Genomic DNA, 24,155 nt, shown 5'->3' with positions numbered 1-24,155 from the left:
AGTGAAGGGGAGCAAAATGACAGATAAATAGCAGTAAAGGACAGAATAAGTGCATGAAAATAAGTAGAAGAACAAGTATTGAAAAGAGAAAGGTTGTGATCAGAGAGCATACATTCTATGGAGCAACCCCTCCCATCAATATCACCAATTCCTCAGAGGAGATGATGTCCATTAAAGTCCCCTAGGATTAAAAATGGAGACAACAACTGTTCATTGAGAGCATTAAGGTCTGATTGATCATGGATCTCTCCAGGTGACAGGTAGAGAGAACAAACAGTGATCGTACAACTTAAGGAAACACGAATGGCTACAGCCTCCAAGGATGTATCGAGTGGCAAAGACAGAGTAGGCACATGCTGATCAACCAACAGTGCTGTCCCTCCATTCACTTGTCCATCACACAGCTTGTCATTTTTGTACAAAGAAAACTACTGAAAAGTGACTGTATCAGCAGGTTTCATAAATGTTTCCTGTAAGGAAAGACACACAGAATGATAAGAAGCAATTAGTGCTTTGATATCATCCAGATTAGAACAAACCTTGACAGTTCCATTGTGCCAGTGTCCATTTTTATTCATGTGTAGGCAAATTGGGTGGAAAACCCTTCTGTTTACAACCATGTCTTTTTTCCTTACTTTCCTTATTTAAGGGAGGAGTATCTACCTCCATGGATCCTGCCCTGGGTCGATTGGGCAGATCTTTGCTGTTGGAAGGAGATTCCAGAGACTGAGGATGTGAAGAAATGATTGTTTTGCATCTTGGGGTGAGAGAAGAAGATGGATCCAAGGAAATGCCTGTACCTTGAACCAAAGGATGTGGATCTTGGGGTTTGGAGGAATGTATATAAGAGACAGAGATAGGTGTTGAAGTTGATTCATTAACTTTTTTTAACTATGGAGGTCAAAAGACTTTTCATTTGTTTGGAGTACCATTCTTTAAGTGGCAAGAGAGATCTGTCTGCACTCCCACAGTAGTTGCGGAATGAAGTGCAGCAGCATACATCCGAGATGAAGTGGTGGACAGCAATTTTCGAGCCTCAGGATAGGTAATGTTATGAATTGTTTTCAAACACTGCACCTCTTTTTCTTCCAACCATTTGGGGCAAGAACAAAAGTAGGAAGGGTGAGAGCCATTGCAATTGATGCAGTGAGGGTCCATTTCACATTTGTATGCATCATGGTCCTTGCCACTGCAATGAGCACATGTCAAGAAACCACAACATGACATCTTTGAATGACAAAACTGCTGACACTGGAAACATCGGAGAGGGTTTGGAATGTATGGCCGTACCCTGCAATTAAGATAACCTGCCTTGATTGTGGCAGGTGGATGTAGTGACGTAAATGTCAGAATGAGGATACTGGTTGGCATCATAATTCCATCTTTATGAGTGGAGATACGCCTCACTGCAGAAAATCCTTCAGTGAAGAAACCAGCAAGAATCTCTGACTCAGGATGTTATTCAAATCCCTCTTAATAATAACTCCTTGTGAGGAATTCAAAGCAGCATGAGGTGTAACCTCAATAGATATATTCCCAATCGCCTTTGAATGTAAGAGGAGTTCACTGTGTTGAGATGTGGATGTTTCCATCAATATATCACAAGAGCAAAGTTTCATTACTGACTTTGGAGAGCCAGCAAGTCCCTTTAGTCCTTTCTGAATGAAAAAGGGAGACATCTGCACTGAAGGTTTATCTGAAACAGAATGTTGTATAAGAAAATGAGGTAGAACAGGTATTACAGATGTTGACAATTGCTGCTCAGAATCTTCAAGATGTGGTTGTTTACCTGTGGACGTTTTTCACTATTTAAGTTTTTATTTGGAGGATCCATAGTAAAAAACAAATTTTTCATTGCCATCTGACCCTACCCACCATAGAGCCCTGTGAGGTGATGCACTAAAATGCCAAACACAGATACTGCAGCAACTCCAGGTTTTTGTGAGCACTATACTCAAACACCAGCATCAGATACAATGTCCACAACATTTGTCGAGAACACACACTGGTACTTGGATGACCCTAGTCCAAGCAGACCAGCTGATTGACCCAAGGGTAGCCACCCCAAGACCACTCATCCACAGAAATTCAAGGCCAAAGTGGTGTGTTAGGGTTCGACCCCTCAACCAACCAAAATCCTCTCCTCCTCTTCATGGATCACCACGCATAGCAAACACGTGGGTGGATGTTTAGATCCCAGGCAGAAATTGAAAGAACAGAACCTTCCCTGGGAGGTCCTCTCATCACATACAGGAATCCACACTGAGGGGCTGGTGTTGAGAGGAGTAATAACAGCATAAATGAGAGGCTTGTTTAAATAAGAGCATAGTTAATGAACAACACAGGAGTGGAGAGAACATCGTGTGGGTAGAATCCTGATCAGCCAAGTTCAGATTACAACCAAACAAATCACAAAAACAGGAATAAAATGACAACATGCCCAATGGGCTGCCAGAAGTTCCAGAATGATGTGAATGTTGATTCGAAGCCCACATCTACAATGTTATGCTGTTATGTAAGTAAATCCCAGCCTGACAGAGAAGTACTAATGAAGAGCTAGATGTCCAGTCAGGTGGGCAACAAAGGAATGCCAATCATGGTATTGACATGGTCAGATGTACTAAATATTACATAGAGATGAGAAAAGACTTAAGGTTTGATAAGCCAGTCCAGCCAAGCAGTCTCCAGCAGAATTCTAATGTGAGAAAAGGAGAGACCAGCCATTCATCTAATAATGGAACCTGAACCAAAACGTAAAAGGTCTTAACAGCATATTAGCCATATCTGAAAAGTCAAAGATGAAAGATTTGCTACTGTATTAAACAGAAAATCATCTGGAAATCCTTTAGGAGACAAATGAATTGTCCAAGTCAGTTAATTATGCATGCAGAATAGTGGACAACAATCTGATACATGAAAATTAAGGTTGTGAGAAATTCATTAGTGCAGTAGAGTTTTAATTTTAACCTCACAATATAATGAGAGATTCCAAAAATTAGGAATCAAGAGAATTAGAGAAAAAGCTATGAAGTGCATAAGCATGATCTTCAGATGTATAGAGTAAACAAGATATGCTAACCTGCAACCAAAATTGATCCCCAAAACCAGGTGAGGGAACACTAAATACCCATAGATCCTTCACCAAGGAGGGCAGTTTGAGAATTATACGAAGCAGGAAGTAAGAATAAGACAATACAAACCTGATTAATTAATTTCACAAATTGTGAAAAATGTCTTGGTAAATCCCCAATATTATTTGTGACAGGAAGACATATTCAGAAAGGGGTGGATTATGCTGTCCAAATTTTAATCCTCCCTGTCAAAATCCAGGAGCAGGAATGTGACAGAACAGTTCTCGTGATGGTGAAGATTACGTAAATATGGACATCTCTCATCAAACAACTGCTATCATGTCCTTGGCTGATATTTGGAATACTCGACCCAGTGGTATTAGGTGGAACACTCACAGCAGCATTAACAACTGTGGTAGTTGTAAATACCTGAAACAAAGTGGAAGAAAAAAAAATGAAAAATGAAAAGTTGGAAAAAGCAACCATTCACAACTGAAAAATGTGAAGTAAAGAAATGTTAAAGAAAATTAAATCTGTAATATAAAGGAAAACTGACAAATTTGCAAGTAATAACAAGCATGTCTGTACAGTACTATGAAATCAAGAAATGGTTCCCGAACGATCTTGCTTCCACTGGTGGAAAGTTGTTACATGATCATTAACATGTGAATATGCAGAAGTAGGAGGTGGAAGGCTGATAGAAAACAGTACTGATTGAGAAAAGCTATTTTGTGAGAGGAGCCAAAATATAATGTAGGAACTCACTCTAAGTGGTCTATCTCACAAACAAGTAAAAAAGAATGAAAATCAAGAGTAACTTTAAGACAAAAAGACTCAAGTGGATCAGGAGGAAGAGGCATATTACTACAGGTGTACACTTCTTGAGAAGTGAGTCTACATGGATACTACTATCAAGTGAAGGAGTGTAAGATAAAGTAATCTAGAGTATTAGTTTTGTGTCCTAAAGTACAGAAGGAAATGGAAGACACAGAAGAAAAATAACTGACCTATAAAATTGTTTCAAGAAAAAATTAGAAGGATGAAAATTTTCCTTTACAAATAAAGCTGTATCTAGATCAAATCCTGGTAGGTGTACAACCAGTCAAAATCATCATCCCGGTCATGTTAAAACTGAGAGGAAGGAAAATCAGCTGGATGAAGGGGAAAAGGAGGCTCAGTGTGCTTGAAGAAACCAACAACATATTGAATAATGTCTGTCACATCCTTCACAGACAGTGGGCCTTAATTAGACACAGGATTTGTCTTAGAGAAATTGTCACTATCACAGGATAAAGTGGATGTCACCAATACTTGAAAATTCATAACAAAAGGTTATAAAAAAAACTTTACTTGTTTTCTATGTGAAATAAAATAAATCTCTGGTTATGTGGAACAAAAAGTAAACCAGGTAAATCTGAGCAAAAAATAACTCAGTTGCAAACTGTCGTAAGTCTCAAATAACTGATTAACAATTTTGGAACATGTGTAGGCAATACTAAGAAAAGGAATGAAGTTGATCCAAGTGCAAGTGCTTACAGGGAGCTAAAGTACAAAGAGGTTGTAATGCCCTCCCTACTAGTGGAGAAATATCTTAATGTGGTTTTGTTTGTTTTTGAATTTTACGTAAAGCAACTCAAGCGGTATCTAAGCTAGCTGTCCCTAATTTAGCAGTGTAAGACTAGAGGGAAGGTAGCTAGTCATCACCACCTACCACCAACTCGTGGGATACTCTTACCAACGAATAGTATGAATGACCGTCATATTATAACACCCCCATGTTTGAAAGGGCAAGCATGCTGGTGCGACAGGGATTCAAACCCGCAATCCTCAGATTATGAATCAAACACCTTAACTCACCTAGCCATACGGGGTCTATCTACATGTGATTATGACATCATGCACCAGTGCAGTTGGAGTTAAATTTTTTAGGTGGGAGGTAATTTAAGGTTAGTGATATGCAAATCTTACAACACATGCATGAAGGTTTCAAGCCTTTTAGTTTACAGAGGAAATGTGTCATCTCCAAATTTAACATCATATTTTGGGTTTAGGTTTCATAACTAATCGTACATATTTAATATCAATATCTAAATCTTGTTTTTTTATTTAATTTTATAGAATAATGCCATGTTTACCACTGAAAGTATGGAAATATTTCACTTTAGTAACAAATAATGTAAAAGAATCAATTATTTAAATACTTTTATCAACAGTATATTAAAAAGGCTTGTAAACAGTAAAATAATTTTAAAAAATACAAATGTCCCACAAATCTTGAAACAAAGCAGATGCAAAAATTACTTCTTTCTCCTGTATTCCAAAACAATAGTTACACTGAGTACCTGATCCAAGATAACTCATTTGTTCAATATAACAAGACGAAAATTCTCAATTTTATCACAAAATTTCCGAATTTTTCCAGGTGGAAATTTGCCACTTTCACAATTTCTGAGAAGTTTTAACCTTAATAAAGGAGTTGTTAAATCATAATACAAGAACCTTCAAATGAAAATTTATAAAATCAAACAAAAGAAAGACTACATCAATCCTACCTAACAAGAACAAATAAAAAAGTGATATTTGCTAATGCTGAAGAATTACGTTTCTTTACAAATACATATTGTGTTGATACTAAATACTACCTACATATGCGTATATCCCAAAGGGTAGGTAGCAAATACATGATTACATTTTGACACTCAATACTCACAGCTCTATTTAGTTTGACAGCTAAGATAGTATTAGAGTAGCTATAGTTGCAGATTTCTGTTCCCTTCTTGAAATGGCAAACTTTAAGCTTTCGTGGAGATGAAAGACTGACAATGGCCACCAGACTTGAAGAAAACAGTCTCTCAACAATGCAAATATCTTCAGTATCTGTGAAGAGAGACACAAACTGGATATTAATTTATATGTAAAAATAGTATTCTTGTATTAAAAATACAACATGCAGCTATAAAAAAATGCAGTAAAAATATTTAATTTGATAAGTTTTATTAATACTTTCAAATACATGTATATCATAGCAGTACAAGAACTGATGCTCTCTTGAATCTTTTTAGTGATAAAGACAGAAGTAAAATGCAAGTATTTCAGAACTTCATTAGTGAATTCAGAATTCCTTCAGGTCTTTTAAAAGTAGTTAATGTCACAATACATGTAAGGTGTACAACTTATATCAGAAAATATTTTCCTTAAACAGCAATTAAGTTTTTGCTCCTAAAATGAAATAAACCAATAAAAATGAGAGAATTTCATAAATGTAAAACATTTAATACAAAACTCAAAATACTAATTAAGTATACTTGAAAATATCAACATAACATTTGATAATTCACCAGCTTCCCATTTGTTGGTTCTTCAGTTTTGATTATTTTCATATACACGTATGAGAACTTGTCTGTGGTGCTTGTTAGAAACTCAGACTGGTAAAGCTATTTAAATGTTGGAAAATAGACAAACAGTAGCAAATAATAGTTCATTTTAGAGGTATTAATGTGTGTAATGGGAAAGTTAACAGCAAGATTTCAGAAGATCACTATCTACATTTGTACATTACACTATCTGCATGACATGTTCACTTGGTATAGTAATTACAATAATCAGCAATGACCAAATGGTGAACAGACTAAAGCTGAAAACCCCCAATTCAACCTCACAACTGATTGCACAACTCCTTTGCACTTTTCTGTTTTTACAGATAAATTTAATGTTTCTAAAATATTTGAAGAGTTCATTTTTGGATAGCTAGTAGTGAAAAAATATCAATGCAATATCATTGAATATCACCATTGTAATTGTGGGTTAATTGTGGAGTGACAAGGCATCAACATAAACCTTATTGTACTTCTGAGGGTAGGATTATGTAACATAATGCTATATTAAACTATACAATCATTCATTGCTGAAATTAGACCAGATATTTCCTCGATTGAAGATAATGTATTGTGTGATATTACCAATAGTGTGATGACCTACCTTGAAGAGGAACTTAAACTTTACAGGTATTTATGTAGAAATAATATACCAGATATGTATGTTAATTTACATAAACACTCTTCAATCCAACAAAAACAATGGGCAGCATTCCTATTAAAAGGTGAAACCACATCATTCATTAATACAATCATGATTTTAACCAAAAGATTAATTTAGCTATGTGAATACACATTCGAGAGGTACCACACTAATCTCATGAGGAAAATCTCTCATTTAATCATGATCACAAAATTTACTAGCTTAATTCAACCCAAAAATATATACAATATCACCAGTTACATGTAATTTTAAAACAACTTCAAGATTAACTCTGAACTTCAGTTTATTTTAAGGGACAACTTGCTGTGGTATAATTTCTCTTTTAACTCTGCAGTTGCTAAGAAAGTTTATGGATGAATGATTTTTACAGGTTATAATTTTAAGGTTTATAATTATGTTTTCATTTGAGATAATTCTGAACGAGCTTAATCTAATCTTTCATCAATTTTAAACACTGTGGTGATCTCTGTTGGCTATAACTCGCACAACTCTTTAATAAATGCACATCAAAAATCTAAACTTGCACAAAAGATTCACTTCCAAAACAGCGAGCTGATAATGTTTCTTCAAATGTAAGGATACTTGTTTACTACTTTCAATAATGAATAATCATCTGAGTCTACAACTGTTTTCAACCAAGTGACTATATATATATATATATTCTGAGATTTTCTGATATAGTTTTTTTTCCCAGAATGAATGTAGTGTAACCAGCCTTGGTTCAAAATTTGTTAAAAAGTGTTAAGAAAATGTTCCAATAAATAAAAGTTGTTTTTAGCTGTGGATGGAATTTATATTGAAGTTTAATTTATACATGAATAAAACCATTTTTATATGTTTAACTTACTCATTTTGTCTGGACACTAGGCCTCTAAACAAAAAATTAATGGAGTTATAAAAGCTGATTTGCTTACTCAAATCTTACTTAATGAACTTCCAATAAAAAGAAATTTTTAAGTTACACAATTAACTCACCATTTTCATATATCTTTTCAAATTTATCCACATAATTCAAAGAAAATAATTTATATCCAGTCTTCGTTCCAACAGCAAGGGATCTAAAAAAATGAAGTTATCATGAAATAAACGTGAACTTGGTATAGCATAATTTAAAATTTCACACCACCATAGTATTTCTAAGTCCTGCCCTTCCTATGATTATTCCAATTAATGTTTGTGTTTCAATGCCTCATTTTTCTCACAATAATTGGGTGGGATTTAAATAAACTTGCAGAAATGGATGTGGAAGAGAACCTATTATTGTACTGTGTTGATATCAGAGATACACATTTCAAAGAAGTGAAGGGCAGCACTTAAAAAATAAAATAAAATATATATATGGTGGTGTAATAACTGCTGCATCACCTGGACTGTGTGATAATTTATATATATATATTCATTGCATTTGTATTAGAAGAAATATTTTGTTTGCTTGTTTGTTATGAAACACAAAGCTACACAATGGGCTATTTGTGCTGTACCCTACTATAGGTACTGAACTCTGGTTTTATCACTATAAGCCTTCAGAGTTACTGTTGAGCCACTGGGAGGCAGAAGAAATGAAAACAAAACAATATACTATTTTGGTATACAATTGTGAAACCAGACTATTACCAGTAAATGCTTTCCTGGTGTAATTACTGAAACAATGAGTTTATGGATGCCTTGGATCACAAAATTCAGAAGTTGAAAGAGCCCTTTCTCAATATAGGTACCATACAGAAAAAAAACAACATCTTGCTAACATCCAAAAACCTCACTAAGTTTTTTTTATTGTTACAATGGCAGCAAAACTGGATAAGTAGGTCTGTACTACCACCTACAAGAGTACATGTATGTGGAACCAAGAAGTACAAAAAAATTTAATTGGTACATGTTTAGCAGGTTTAGCTGCTACAAACCTAACATTTACTATCACTAACAGCAGTGAATACTTCATTCTAAACCTATCATTTAAGAAAAAAACAGGTTTTCAACAACAGCTAAATTCAAAGTGGAGCCCACTACTTTCTTCAACACTTACAGTGTAAGCTGATTGAGCAGCCAATAGTTAAGCTTATTTAGAAATATATGTATGAGTAATAAAAAAACAAATCTACGTGGATTCCTGAAATTAACAACTACACTAGCTAGTTTCCAGTCATGTGATATCTACATGTACTCTTTCAAAACATGATTACAATATAGCACTTAACACATACAAAGAGTTAAGTATCTAAAGGTGCATGTTGCATACATGGAAAACTTAGCTTCAGAGGGTCATTTTTACATTAGAAGTACTTAAAATATCAATAAATTCTCATACATGTGAATTCATATAATTATTTTCTTCCTAAGTCACTGTGGCAACACACCCAATAGGTAACATCCTGCCATCTTATACTGACATCAAATTTAATGCAATGAATTGTTCCAGGTGATAAAAATTAAATACTCATCTATCTGGTCAGGTAATGGAGTGAAGGGATACCAGATCAAAACTGCTCAAATATACAAAGTTTCAGCACATAAATCAAAACTGTCAAAAATAGTACGTGCTCTAAACCCAATAAAAATCCTTGGGTATCTAGATATTACAAGTAGGACAAATGGAATACCAATAAATTACAAGAGTGGAATGATTTTAGAAATTATATCTCCGATTTACAAATAAAGTATTGAATGTTGTGCATCTACATTTTATGGCTCTGTCCCTGATTGCAATGTAATACTTATATTTATAATTGAAACATCAATACAGTGATTATCTATATGTGTACACTACAGTTGAATCCTCAAGAGTAGAATACTGATTTACCAAGTCCAATTTCACAAAATATACAATTTTTCACTACAGAGTTCCTAACATGCTGTATACAATATGAACAGTGCCACTTTGCCCATTAACACTCCTACGAAAAGACGTTTCTAGTCCTGATTTCTCCAAGCTCGTTCCCCTGGCTGTGGTTTTGCTAGATAGTAGATAGGGACAGTGGGAATCTCGTTAATCCATTCATTAATGGATTTAAATGGCAATTTCATTTAAATACAAAATTATTAGCCTAATATTAATAACCTTTCAAGTTGCTCTGGGGCCTATTAGGCCCCACTTTTCGTAGGAGTGTTAAAACATTTCCTAATTCAACAACTTGAATACATGTAATTTAAGGTAAAAAGAATTAGAGCATAACTGCAAACAGCTACATGGTGATAAAATTGCTGTGACTAGTGCGATAGAACAATGTTATCTTCATGTTAAAGACTTGAGGCAAAATGTAATTTACCACAACTTAAACATTATTGATATGTAATGTTTATTTACTATAGAACAATGGTCATATACAAATAATGAAAACTTATTAGCAAATTTACTATTAAGTATATGGACAAATAATTTCAGTACTGCATGTTAGTACTGCATGAAAGGCAGTTCTTTAGGACAATAATTAAAATGAATTTTTATATTAGAATGCTTCTAAAAAACAGTAATTTTTACACAACAGAAGCACTAGGAATCATCTTGTGAGCCAATAATTAATGACATTTATGGAGCAGTCTATTATAAGCTTTGACAGTTGTGAATGACCTTTCACACAAATATACTATTAGGAAAGTACTGAATGATGTACTTTCTATCTGTACAATGTTGGAACCTGAAATATGAAGTAACATCCAGTCTAACAACTCACACATTTCTCTCTTTATAATAAAGACGTATAACTTTACTGCACTGGTGGTGGTTAACGCACGAATGATTTAGGTGTTCAGAAAAGTTAGAAAATTGGACTAACTACTTGCAGATACTTGATAAACCTGTTTGAAAAGTTTGAATTTTTTAACTTGATAAGGAAGAAACTAAAAGACCTGTATTATTAAGATAAGAAATAGAAACTTACAAAACTTAAAGATATATACCACATATGTGAAATTCATGTGGAGTTTGCCTGTTATAGTAGTGTAAATTGTGTGAAAATATCAAATTTCTATAAATTTTATTGTTTAAAACTTTATAATACAATCCTTTAATTTTATGTGTGGGCTTTTTGTGATAAAACTTGATTGTATGACCTTCCCTAAAGCTTTTGGTTATCCTCTTATAAGGAATCTTAAAGCAATAAGTGTATGACTGTCAATGTGAGCTTTTTATCCCTGTCACTTCTTGTCCCATGAAACATGTACTTTATAATTAATACAACCATCTACATATCATTCTTTGGTCAAAATATAACGTACGTGTTATGTAAAGAGAATGGAAATTGTTTTGATGATATATATACTGGATCAGGGATTTCCAAAAGGCAGAACGTGGGTCACATGTGGCCCGAGGCGTGGTTTTATGTGGCCCATGAAGATCTATTGAAAAATAACCTACTTTTATATTTTGTAGTGAAGAAATAAAAAATTGACTTGCAAAGTAGAAATGCATAAAAGCTCCAAGTAATATTCACTAACGAAATTTTAAAATTTTTAAGTTATTGTTTTACAGCAATAACTTGATAGTAATAGCTTTTAAGTTATATCATATACACCTCGGTGTATTATACCATCATCCCCTCCTGAGACTAGCAACAATAGCACTCCATGTCAACATACCCACTTTGGACAGTCCTGGTGAGTGACCTCAAAGTTCACATTGAAAATTTTACTTCTTTACAATGTTAAATATCATAGATATGTTTGCTATTCTAGTTTCTTTTACATGCAGCATTTTTCATTAGAATTTATTACGTAATTGAACATGTTTAATTTACATTTTCCTTTTATTTTCACAATGGAATACATCTTTTTTCACAAATATGCCTGTCCAAATATCATGTAACAAATTCACATTCAGATTAACTCCTTCCCCAATCGTAACTCATTTAACCATGTTGAAAGAACATAAATTAACCCTACCATGAATCTATGTACTCTTTATTTTACATTACATAATACACCAACAAGCCCCAATTTGACAAAAATATAATGCTGCCTGGCACTAGACTCATTACAGTTGTGGCCCTCAGGCACTCTAAGTTGGAAACCCCTGTACTAGATTGTGTGGTATAGGTAAGAAAAGACAGGTTCTAAGTTAGCCCAGATCATAAACAAGTTTAAAGCAAATGCAAAATCTGTAAAAAACCTGAAGATTTTTTCAATATTTTGACGATACAAAATAACCAGTTTTTTTTTTTAGGTAACTATGTATTAAGACTTAAGAGTTGCTTACTGGAGGCCCCCTGCTGGTAGTGGTAAGTCTTCCAATTTACAATGCTAAAATCAGGGGTTCGATTCCCCTAAGTGGACTCAGCAGATAGCCCCATGTGGCTTTGTTATATGAAAACACACACACACACACACACACTGGAAGTTTGTTTAGGCTAACCCATCTAACATGATTTTAACTGTCATTTAACAACTGATGTGCTTTTATTTATTACAGGCATTTGGTAAATCAAATTTCTTTTACCTACACAAAATATGACAATTTGTTCTTAGTTATTGGATTAATGTAAGAGTAAGAAATAAATTAGGGCTTAAGCATTTTTCTTTTAGGACTTAGAACAGACACACACACAAATATATATGGTCAAATTAAAAAAAAAAGATAGAGGAGAACTGAAGGGGTGAGCTGTATTTAGTGGATCATCTCCAGTTCAAAACCAGGTGATGTCAAGAATTTGTCTTCCAGTCTATCGTTCACACCATTTACACCAACTCACTCAGGAAGATGCCACCATGATCTACCACCCCACCAACTAAGAACTGATAAGCAGCAAGGACTCCTGTACTCCATTAAAAGAAAGGGGAACAATGCAGTGGAAATTAAGGAAGGATGCAACACTAGAGATAGCAGAATGGGTTGCCATGAAGCTTTTTAAAAGCAGGCCAGAGTCAATTTATTCAGCCATTATCATAGGGATGGGCAGCTATCCTGATACAGCTTTACTCATGATAGTTCATTAGTTGATGCAGTCTGGAACAGATATTTGGGATGCAAAACACTGCAATGAAACCTCTACTGACCTTGAGGAACATCTTATCTCAACAAGATGAGACAGCCACATGTTGAAGATAATGATTGATAATAGTGTTGTCCACATGCCAGCCTGGTGCCCCCTTGTCAACTGAGAATAGGATAACCAATTCCAAGAGATCCCAAGCAAGATTCAATATTCCATTAATCATATAAAAGCACACACCCATGCATGACCCAAGGGGATTTGGGTTACAATGGAAGTCCACATCCCCAAAAGAAAAAGAAATTTGCATGAAGTGAGAAGAAAAGGCTTGAGACTTGGGACCTAATAGCTCTATCAATCTCAAATAAAGAGAAGGCTAGGCCCAACTGAGATAATAGTTAAAAAACTCCCAAATGGATGAGGTATTTGATCAAGATGAGAAAAAAATTAAACTTGAGTAGCCAACCCAAACAAGTCATCTATTGAAGAAGAAACTTATGTAATGAGATGTTTGTTGAGATGGAGCTAAAAGCAACCAATTATCCATATAATGATGAAATTGCAGCAGGGTATGAGAATGAAAATTTGAACAAAGCCCTTGACAGTGCAACAGAAAAAAAAACAAAAGTGCATAAGCCAGAGCAAACAGAAGAGTGAGAAATCGAGAAACATTTGTGGAAAAAGTGAAGGTAACATCTGGATAATGGGAGAAAAAGTATATGAAGGTAAGCATCCGAGACATCCTTCTTTCAATCATATATTAGAGATAAACGATTCAATGAAGAGTGATACGAGGAAAGTCAATAAAATGGTTGAGTTTGGAAAAATCTATACCATGGTACTTGTCTCCAACCTTCTTGGGTACTACAAACAACCAAGAATAAAACCTTGAAGAATTGCCGATAGGTTTAACAGCTTCCTGGAGAAGAGCCCAAACTGCTTCAGAAAGATGCCGATACTGGATCCCAAGGATGAGGGAAGGGAATGAGATGTTTAGATAAGGGAAGTGGGCTTAGAAAATGACCTTTGAATGACCCTTAGAAGCACCCAGTGATCTAAAGTGAAATTATTACTCCTTAGATGCACAAATCTGGCCAAACATGATTCAACTGTACTAGAATCTAAGGTATAGTCACTGGCGTTATTGGCAACAACGGACCAATTATCAAATTATTGGGAAGGTTCTGGGAAAATGTAAACAGGCAGAGTGGCAGTTGTGACAAGAACAAAAGAAAGAAAGATTGTGAAAGATAAGAGACCGCTGACAAAAATGGAGAAGTGTTGATAAACAGCCTTCATCTTAACTCCAACAAGTCAGAAAAATGGTCTATAAAGACCATTTATAGTAGAGATCACATATAGTTATACTTAAAATTCATACACATTGTGTCCATTCCGTGTATATATAAAAGCTGACAAAATAAATAGGATTGGTTAGTTGTATGGTTGGTTGATTTAGTGTTTTAAGGCATAAAGCAGCTAGGCTATCTGAGCCAAACATCTGTTAAGTTAAAATTAAAGGATATTTAGTAAAATTCATATAAGGAAATTAAAGTAAAACAAAACAAAGTTTAAGAAAACAACATAAATCAATGTCTACAATATTTAGAGAAAAACTACAGCAATGCAAGTTGTGAAGGACTTTTTGAAGCATAATTGTAATTATCATAACTTGCCAGGAAGACTGATAGGTAAGTACAAAAACCACCACCAGTCACCTGAAGTTGGCCTTTCCAGTCCTGCTTCTGACTTATTTGATGTTATGGCCATTTTCAGAAAGTAATAAAAGTGATTTGTAGCAATATTTTAATTATTATAACTCACCAGGATGACTAACGGGTAGTTCAAAAAGCAGCATTAGTGACCTGAAGTTGGTCTTTCAGGCCTGGTTTCGAGTATTTTGATGTTACGGACATTTACAAATTTCAAATCGAACCAGATGGACTAATTCTTAAAAGGGAATCACATCAAAAAAGGTCTAATGTATAAATTAAAACTTAAATGGCATTAATAAGATTAATAGCCTTTAAAAAAATAAAAACCTCTCCAAGGTGAACAGTCTCACCATCACCAATAACACTGTAATGTTATGGACAAACTTTGGGACAGAACATGTTTAAAATGGTGCCATCGTTGAGAGTTATAATGATGACAAGAAAGCAAAATGTGGCTTACTGTGACCTGAATGTTACACAAACTACACACTGGTGCATCAGTCCAAGATAAAAGAAAACAATGAGTTAAAAAATTGTGGCCAATGCTTAGTCTAGTGAGAACTTCCACTTTTGGATCCTTACAACAGCAAGACAGCCAAAATCCAATGTAGGGTTTTATTTGGAAAAGCTTGTTTTCATGTTGCTCATTTCAAGTTGACTGCCAGCTGGCATAAAGCTGAGTCTTGAATACAGGACCATAGACCATGTATGGAACAGGCAGAGCAGTACAGTGCCAAAGCAGATAGATTTAGCTGCAGTGTCAGCGAGCTCGTTCCTGTAAATACCAACGTGGCCTGGTATCCAGAAAAACTGGATAGAACTAAATGTTAAAGAGAAATGGGCCAGTCAGTTTTGAATATCAGCAAAAACAAGGTGTGAACTGACATGAAAGCAATTCCAGGGCCAGTAGAGAACTGAGCAAGCCAGTATAAATATTGCAGTTTAAGTACTGCTTAGCTTCCATGTGATTCAGGGCAAGGGAAATGGCATACAGTTCAGCAGTGAACACAGAAACTGTAGAGAGGATTTTGCATGCAACCACTGAACCACAACATACCATGGCAGAGCCTACACAGTACCTGATTTTAAACTATCTGTATAAATAGGAGTGGAAGGATGGTTCAAAAGATGTTCAGCAAATAACAGACAGTATTTCCAATCGCAAGTGTCTGCTTTTCTCAGATAACTTAAAGATGGCTCACATTTGGGGACTGTAATAAGCAATGGTGGGATGGGCTGACTAGTGGATACAACAGTGTTACCCAAAGACAGATCCAATTCATCCAACTGTGAATAGATACGAAAGCCAAAAGAAGCAATGGCAGATTATCTGGTTCTGAAAAAGTATGGCTCACTGAGGAAGGAAAACACAACCCCAGATGAGATGCTTTGGTAAGGAACTAAGTTTCGAAGCATATAGTGAAGACAGTAGCAAATGGCAGATATGCAAAGAAGGTTCATGAGACTTTATGTATAAGCTCTGAACTGGAGAAGTGTGGAAAGCCCAAGTGCAGAGCAGAAGTCCATGATGATGAATGGGGTCCAGCATCTTTAAAAGAGGTTCTGGCAGAGCCACAGACCAGTGATCATGTCGAGTTTCAATCAAATAAAAGCACAATATATCTTTAGCATAGAACAATGATCTGTTCCCCCACCCCAGTGGTGAAGGAGAGGACACAGAGGATTTTCAGTGCTCTTGAACATTTGATCCACAGCTGCTTCATGGGTGGTATAAAAGTCAGCTTACGGTCAAAGATAAGCCCCAAGAACTTTGTCTCAGGGACCAGAGGTAGCACAACTTCACTGATACGGAGTTCAGGACCAGGGTGAATACACTGTTGGCAGCAAAAGTGCATGCAAATGGTTTCAGAGAGAGAGATAAGTTAAAGCCGTTTGCTGTGGTCCACTTCAGTAAATGATTGAGGGCAGTCTGTAGCTGTTGCTCAATATACCTCATGCTCAACAAATGATGATACGTGAGAGTCATCAACATAGAGCCTGTTTGCAACAGTGAGAGGGAGTTGTTCAGTGATGGTATTAATCTTTATACTGAAAAGTGTGACACTCAAAACACAGCCCTGAGGGATTCCAAGTTCCTGCAGAAAAGAACAGCATAGTGTTGAACCCACAAAAACTTGGAATCTCCTGCCATTAAAAAATTTATAAAAATGGGCAAATAACCATGTAACCCATACTTATTTATGGAGGTCTCACAAAATGCCATGCCTCCATGTTGTATCATAAGCTTTCTCAATGTCGAAGAATACTGATATAAGATGTTGTCATTTGAGAAAGGCTTCTCTGATTGACATTTCAAGTTGAATCAGGTGGTCCATGGTGCAGCGCTGTCATTGAAACCCACACTTGGTAGGTGAGAGTTGTTTGATTTGAAAAACCAAACAAGATGAGCATGAATTATCCTCTTTAAGGTCTTACAGAGACAGCTAGTCAAAGCAATTGGACAGTAGTTTGAAGGAATCTTGAGATCCTTCCCAGGCTTAGAGAAAGGTAGCCTGGCACCAGGTATCAGAAAACATTCTCCTGCCAGATCTGGTTAAAACAATCAGAAGAATAGCAAGAGAAGCAGGAGACAGATGGCACAGCATTTCATAGTGTACATCATGAGGTCCAACTGATGTACTGCCATACCAATGAAGGGCCAGTTTGAGTTCCACCAGTGTAAAGGGATGTTTATAGTCATGAAGACAATCAGCTTGAAAGGAAAGAGGTGATTGCTCTGCATGAGACTTGATGGCTGAAAAGATGGAAGAAACAGCAGAAGTGCTAGATACCCAGCAAAAGCTAGAGTATCGGCAATGATCTGGGTATCAGCTTCTTCCTGGCCATCAGAGAGCAAGATTGAGAGGGGAACAGAATTATATTGCCCACTGACCTTTCTGATCTTGTCCCATATGACTTTGGAACTGGTGATAAAAGATATGCTGGTCGTGAACTTAATCCTTCTAGCTTTGACATCGTACCCACCAATCATGTGCATGGGTCTGCTGGAAAGTGATGCGATTCAAGAGTACATGATGTCTACAGACAGTATCCTAGGCCCATTTTTGAGCCTTTTGTGCCATGTGGCAGGCAGGATTCCACCACAGAGGAGAATATCATAGAAAATGCATCGAGGTTTTAGGAATACATTGAGCAGCTGCTTGTATAATACATCAGTTACTGCTGCCACACAGTCATCTGTTGATGGCTTACTGACTATGACAGGATCAAGTTCTGCATGAGCTGTGAAAGAAGGCCACTTTGCATGATCCAGTTTCTACCAGGGCACAGAGGTCGGGTGGCATTGACCACGGCCAGTGTCTCTCAAAATCATAGGAAAATGATCACTGCCTCAAGAATTATTGTCAACCCTCCATGAAAAATGGGAGAATAGTGAAGGGGAGCAAACTGAGAGATCAATAGCAGTAAAGGACTGACTAGGTGCATGAAAATAAGTAGAAGAACCAGTTTTGAAAACAAAGGTTTTGACCAGAGAGCAGATGCTCCACCAGACAATCCCTCCTATCAATATCAACACTTCCCAAGAGGGATGATGTCCATTAAAGTCGCCCGGGATTAATAGGGGAAACAGCAACTGTTCAATGAAAGCATCAAGGTCTGATTAATCATAGGTCTCTCCAGGCAACAGCTAGAGAGAACGAACAGTGATGGTATGACTTAAGGAAACATGGATGGCTACAGCTTCCAAGGGTGTATTAAGTGGCAAAGGCAGGGTGAGCACATGCTGATCAACCAACAGTGCTGTCCCTCCATTCACTCTTCTATCACATAGCCTGTCATTTCTGTACAAAGAAAAGTGCCAAAAGGTGACTGTATCAGCAGGCTTCAGAAATGTTTCCTGTAAGGAAAGACATACAGGATGGTAGGAAGCAATCAGTGTTTTGATGTCATCCAGATTAGAATGTAAACATCAACAGTTCCATTGCATCAAGGTGGCCATTTTTATTTGTGTAGGCAAATTGGGTAGAGAACCCTTCTATTTACAATTGTCTTTTTTTCCTTACTGTCTTTATTCGAGGGTGGTCTATCAACCTCCATGGATCCTGCCCTGGGTCGACTGCACAGGTCTTTGCTGTTGGAAGAGGATTCCAGTGAATGGGGACATTAACGAATTATTGTTTTGCATCTTGGGGTGGGAGAAGAAGATGGATCCGAGGAAATGCCTATACCTGGAACCAAAGGAAGTGGATCTTGGGATTTGTTGGAATGTATGTAAGGGCCAGAGATGGGTGTTGAAGTTGATTCATCAACTTTTTAACCATGAAGTGCAAAAGACTTTCATTTGTTTTGAGAACAATTCTTTTGAAGTAACAAAGAGATCCAACTGCACTCCCACTGTGGTAGTGAAATGAAGTGCAGCAGCATGCGTCCGAGATTAAGTGTTGGACAGTAATTTTCAAGCCCCCAGATAAGTAATGTAATGAATCATTTCCAAATGCTGCACCTCTTTTTCTTCCACCAGTTAGAGCAAGACCGAAAGTAGGACGGGTGAGATCCATTGCAATTGACACTATGAGGGTCCATTTCACATTCAAAGGCATCATGGTCCTTGCCACTGCAACTAGCACACATCAAGGAATCACAACATGACATGTTTGAATGACCTAACTGCTGACACTGGAAACATCGAAGAGGGTTTGGAATGTATGGCCGTACTCTGCAATTAAGATAACCTGTTTTAATGGTGGCAAGTGGATCTAGTGACGTAAATGTCAGAATGAGGATCCTGGTTGGCATTGTAATTCCATCTTTATGAGTGGAGGTATGCCTCACTGCAGAAACCAGCAAAAATCTCTGACTTGGAGATGTTTTTCAAATCCCTTTCAACAATAACTCCTCATGATGAATTCAAAGTAGCATGAGGTGTAACCTCAATAGGTATATGCCCAATTGCCTTTGAATGCAAGAGAAATTCATTGTTGAGATATGGATGTTTAAACCAATATCACTAGAGCTAAGCTTCTTTACTGACTTTGGAGAGTCAGCAAGTCCCTCTAGCCCCTTCTGAATGAAAAAGGGAGATATTTGCCCTGAAGATTTGTCTGAAAGAGAATGTAGTATTAAGATGACATACAACAGGTGGTACAGATGTTGAAGATTGCTGCTCAGAATCAAGATGCAGTCGTTTGCCTATGAACTGTTTGTACAGTATTTTAAATGTTTATTTGGAGGATCCATAATAAAAAAGGAATACTTGGTTGACCCTACCCTAAGTGGACCAGCCGAATGGCCCAAGGGGAGCCATCCTTTGGCCACCCATCTACAGTAATTCAAGGCCAAAGTGTGTGTTAGGGTTGGACCACCAGGATCCTCTCCTCCCCTACTTAGGTCACCATGCACTGCAAACACATGGGTGGATGTTTAAATCCCAGAGGAGGTAAATTGAAAGAACAGAACCTTCCCCAGGAGGTCCCCTTACCACATAGAGGAATCCACACCAAGGGGGATTAAATGGGAAAAAATAATAAGTGATGTCAAGAAAACCCACTTGTAGAGAAATATATATGCAAAAGTGGCTTGTTTGGGTTCAGAAAATATTTTACGTAGAAGGTCGAAACGTTGTTTGCTCTTCTACGTAAAATATTTTCTCAACCCAAACGAGCCGTTTTTGCATGTATAAATGGGAAAAAATAAAATTTTAAAAGAAAGTGGAAATTGTTCGTTATTTGTAGAATTGCTATAAGAAGTATCCAAAACAAATACTACAATAAAAAGTACACAATTGAATTGATAATAGTTTGGTTGGCATTATAATTCATATAGTTAAATTAAGAAGTCTAAATTTGCCAGTCAAAGGATTGTAAACTGTTTTAAAATATATCCAAGTGCTACTACTTCACTTGTTTGCATACTTTTTGTTGCAGCATTTATTTACTTTTGGATACTTCTTATAGAAATTACAGAAATAACAATCCATATTTTCAATCCTCCCATTTATTATTCATGAAGCACAATAATACAGAAGGCCATTTAAGCTATTAAGATAAAAAAAACCCTCCCAAACCAACAAAAGTTTAATACATAAAACTGTTAAATAAACCTTGTGAAATGGTTTGTTTAATGATGTAGTGTATGTTGTTAGTTTTAGTTTATGATCCCTTAAATAATTGTTGATTAGGTTTATGAACACACAAGTTTATTTTTAGTTTACCTTTGATACTTTGGTTGTTTTTGTGAGGGAATGGATAACCTTAATGTATTGCATGTCCTTCTGTCACTTTGGTCTTTCTTATATTTTATGTTGACTTATTATGATGTTGATCAAATTTGATTAAAAACATAGGATTAATTATACTAATTGATCACCTAAGAGTATTGATTAGGGATTAAAATTATCAATTAACCAAAATTGCCATTAAATCAATTACTGTCAGGAAAATAATTAATTGAACTTACTGTTTAATTTCGATTACTTAAATTGTACAAGCAATCAAACTATTGCCATTATTTGTATCAATGAATAAAAATAAATGTTGAATCAACATTTTCTGGATTTAATATAAAACATTTGGTCCACTTCACACCAGAATATTGTTGGGTGCAAAAAAATGACTAGTTCATACTCACAATAATCTGACACTACTATAACTTTAAGCAACATGGAATGTGCTGTTTAGTTACTGTTCCCTTTCACTAGTGATAAATAATTATATTCATTTTAACTGATATGATCCTGGTTGCAAGTTGGTTCAAAATGTTCAATTGTTTAATCTACTGAAACAACCACAATAGCTAGACTGAAGCATTTGATTACAATGAGTTATCTGAATGAAAAAATTACTGTATATACAATCCAGAGTTAGTTGTCTCTGTAGTTAAGCTTCTGAAATGTCAAATGAAAATAGGTTTTAAATGTAGAAGTCTATGGGATTAAATGAAAGGTCAAAAAATAATGTCTTAAAAGATAAGAAACAAGAAAAAAATATCTCATATGAGGATAACCAAGAAGTCCAACAATTAACACATTCCACTAGTCACCACCACCTATCACCAACTCTTGGGTTACTCTTTAACCAACAAATAGTAGGGTTGACCATAACATTATAATGCTCCCATGGCTGAAAGGGCAAGCATGTTTGGTGGGGTTGGAATTCAAACCTACGACCCTCAGATTATGGATTGAATGCCTTAACCCACCTGTCCATGCCAGGTGTAGTTTTATCAAAAATCAAACAGTTGACGAAAATGTTACTTGTCAATAATTTTGCAAGTTATTTATTCATAGCAAACAATATCCTCTAAACATTTTTTTTGAAAGTTTATACAAACTTCAAGCATTTCTACCCAACAATTAATGTCTTATACTCTCAAATAAAAAGCAAAAATTGTAAATTACCTTGAAGTATTATTATGAAACATGTTTAAGTGTAATATAATAAATTTAACACAGGAAGTAACTTTGTACATAATGTGGTATATGAAGGAAGGAAACTTAAATGTTTTTAATAAAACATAATTGATACAATAATATTTTTTGTATCATAGCACATGCAATTTTCTTAAGACATTTTCCATTGCTCTGTACTAGGACACATATGATATGTCATTTCACAATGTTAGTAAAATTATTGAGCTGGAAAATTTACAGTTCCTTGGGTTATGAGGTAGGTTCTTTAGGGTCCAACTGTAAGTAGTGTACTCAATGTAAACAGTTACTTTGAGATCATACTTTTAATAGTTGGTCATACATCTCTGTTTAAGGGCAATTTATTCCTTTTGACACAATTAGTACAAATATATTAGCATAGTAGATTTTATACTCATTTATTTTATATGTAATTATCATACACAATCTACTGATTTCATTAAACTTGGAGGGTTAGGCATGAATTTGACTAAATGGTAAACTTTAAGCATTTCACAATGTTACACAATATCATAGCCACTGTAGTCACACCAGCATAACTTCAGAGTAGACTATAAAACCCTAGTATTAATAATAATGTTACTAACAGTAACACTCAAATTTAAGTTAACAAACATGATATTAAGATAAGAAAACTGCAACACAGGGAAACACAGCAAGGTATTTATATTTCTTTTAACTATATTTTACTTGTTGGAAGTAGGACTTAAAATTAGTACTAATATTACTATGATTAGTGATACTAGAAGTCATTACTGTAAATCATAAATTAAACCTCATGATTGAGTTCAACTATAACTTTCATTTTAGTTTACTGAAGGAAAATCAAAATCAATTAAATCAACATGTTTGATCCTCAACCAAATATGCTTTTAAATTTAAGTACTAGGTGTTGATAAGCTAGAGAAACTTACGTGCAGTCTTGATTGAAGTTAACAAAACAAACTCCACTGTTGGGGTCCCCTCCTTCTCCAGCTAAATTCATCAGGGAAGATATTCCAGTTTTAAAACCTTCGGTTAAATAAGTTAAGTTACTGGCTAGGTTTTGCATAGGATGTAAAAATCAACTAAAAGACCTACTTCATATCCATGCCTTGTTATCAATTAGACTTTTTTACTCTCACATATATAAATTAAAATAAAGATAAAATTATTAATCAATGTTAACCCTACGACAGAGTAAGGTGTCAGCTGGATACATGTAACATTACTAATGCGATGAAATATTTGCGCATGCGATCTAGGGGATAAGAATTCTATTTCTTTTTTATAGGTGGCTAAATAAAATTTGTTTTAAATATTTGGCTTTTAGTGTAAAGATAGCGAATGCTTAAAACTTATCAACAACAAACAATGATAATAATAATTATTATTCTTACAGTTCATAAAAATATACTGAATAAGACATTTATTTTACTTTTCAAAATTATAAACTTTACAGTACATAAAATTTCATCACTCAATAGTTTTTTGTGTGTTTTTATACGACTGTAGATAAATATTTTAATAAAATGAATCATAATACCTGTTAGAATTAGAGCAACTTCACTAATGTCAATACTGACGAATTGATTGTGAGAGATACTTTGTATAAGCTTGTAAAACATACACCGATGCTTGTTTTAGACATAGTTATTTTTCTCATATAGCTGCAATAAGTGAAATAGTATCCATATTTGTTTATTGTATACATATTTTGATGGTCGTATTTGTTAATTTGTTGTTTTTTAAGTATATGAACGCAGTAAAGTGTAGAGAGTTTGATGTTTTTATTTGTTCTTTTATTGTAATAAAGGTAATATTGATGAGTCATAAAGCCTTCATTCCACTCGGTAATCTCAGAACAATCTCTCAACAATTTTGGTCGAAATCTCATTAGGTAAAATATTGTTATTTAATAAAGTTAATGTGTCTGAAAGATATTTTCTATTTCATTTTTAGTTCCACATATGCCTTTTTTTTGTTTTGTTCACGATTATTATGTTTCACGAATATTTTGACAAATAAATAAATGTACGAATTT

The 24,155-nt window shown here is 35.2% G+C and overlaps 1 protein-coding gene across 15 annotated transcripts in view; it reads right to left on the bottom strand.

The window, feature by feature from the left end:
* LOC143232068 (WD repeat domain phosphoinositide-interacting protein 2-like) overlaps window positions 1-23,352 on the bottom strand; it is a 70,712-nt gene extending 47,360 nt beyond the window's left edge. For all 15 annotated transcript variants that reach the window (XM_076467099.1, XM_076467111.1, XM_076467101.1 and 12 more), the window contains exons 1-3: window positions 23,047-23,352; window positions 8,085-8,167; window positions 5,782-5,948 (exon numbers count right to left, since the gene is read on the bottom strand). In XM_076467099.1, the coding sequence (XP_076323214.1) occupies window positions 5,782-5,948; window positions 8,085-8,167; window positions 23,047-23,183 (387 nt within the window). In that variant the 5' untranslated portion in view covers window positions 23,184-23,352. The remainder of the gene's footprint in view (window positions 1-5,781; window positions 5,949-8,084; window positions 8,168-23,046) is intronic.
* Window positions 23,353-24,155: the final 803 nt, after the last annotated feature.

The sequence above is a fragment of the Tachypleus tridentatus genome, chromosome 11 (genome assembly GCF_004210375.1).
Source record: "Tachypleus tridentatus isolate NWPU-2018 chromosome 11, ASM421037v1, whole genome shotgun sequence".
In the NCBI taxonomy this organism is placed as follows: Eukaryota; Metazoa; Arthropoda; class Merostomata; order Xiphosura; family Limulidae; genus Tachypleus; species Tachypleus tridentatus.
Note: the sequence above shows the minus strand (reverse complement) of the source record. Positions and strands in the feature narration are given on the sequence as shown.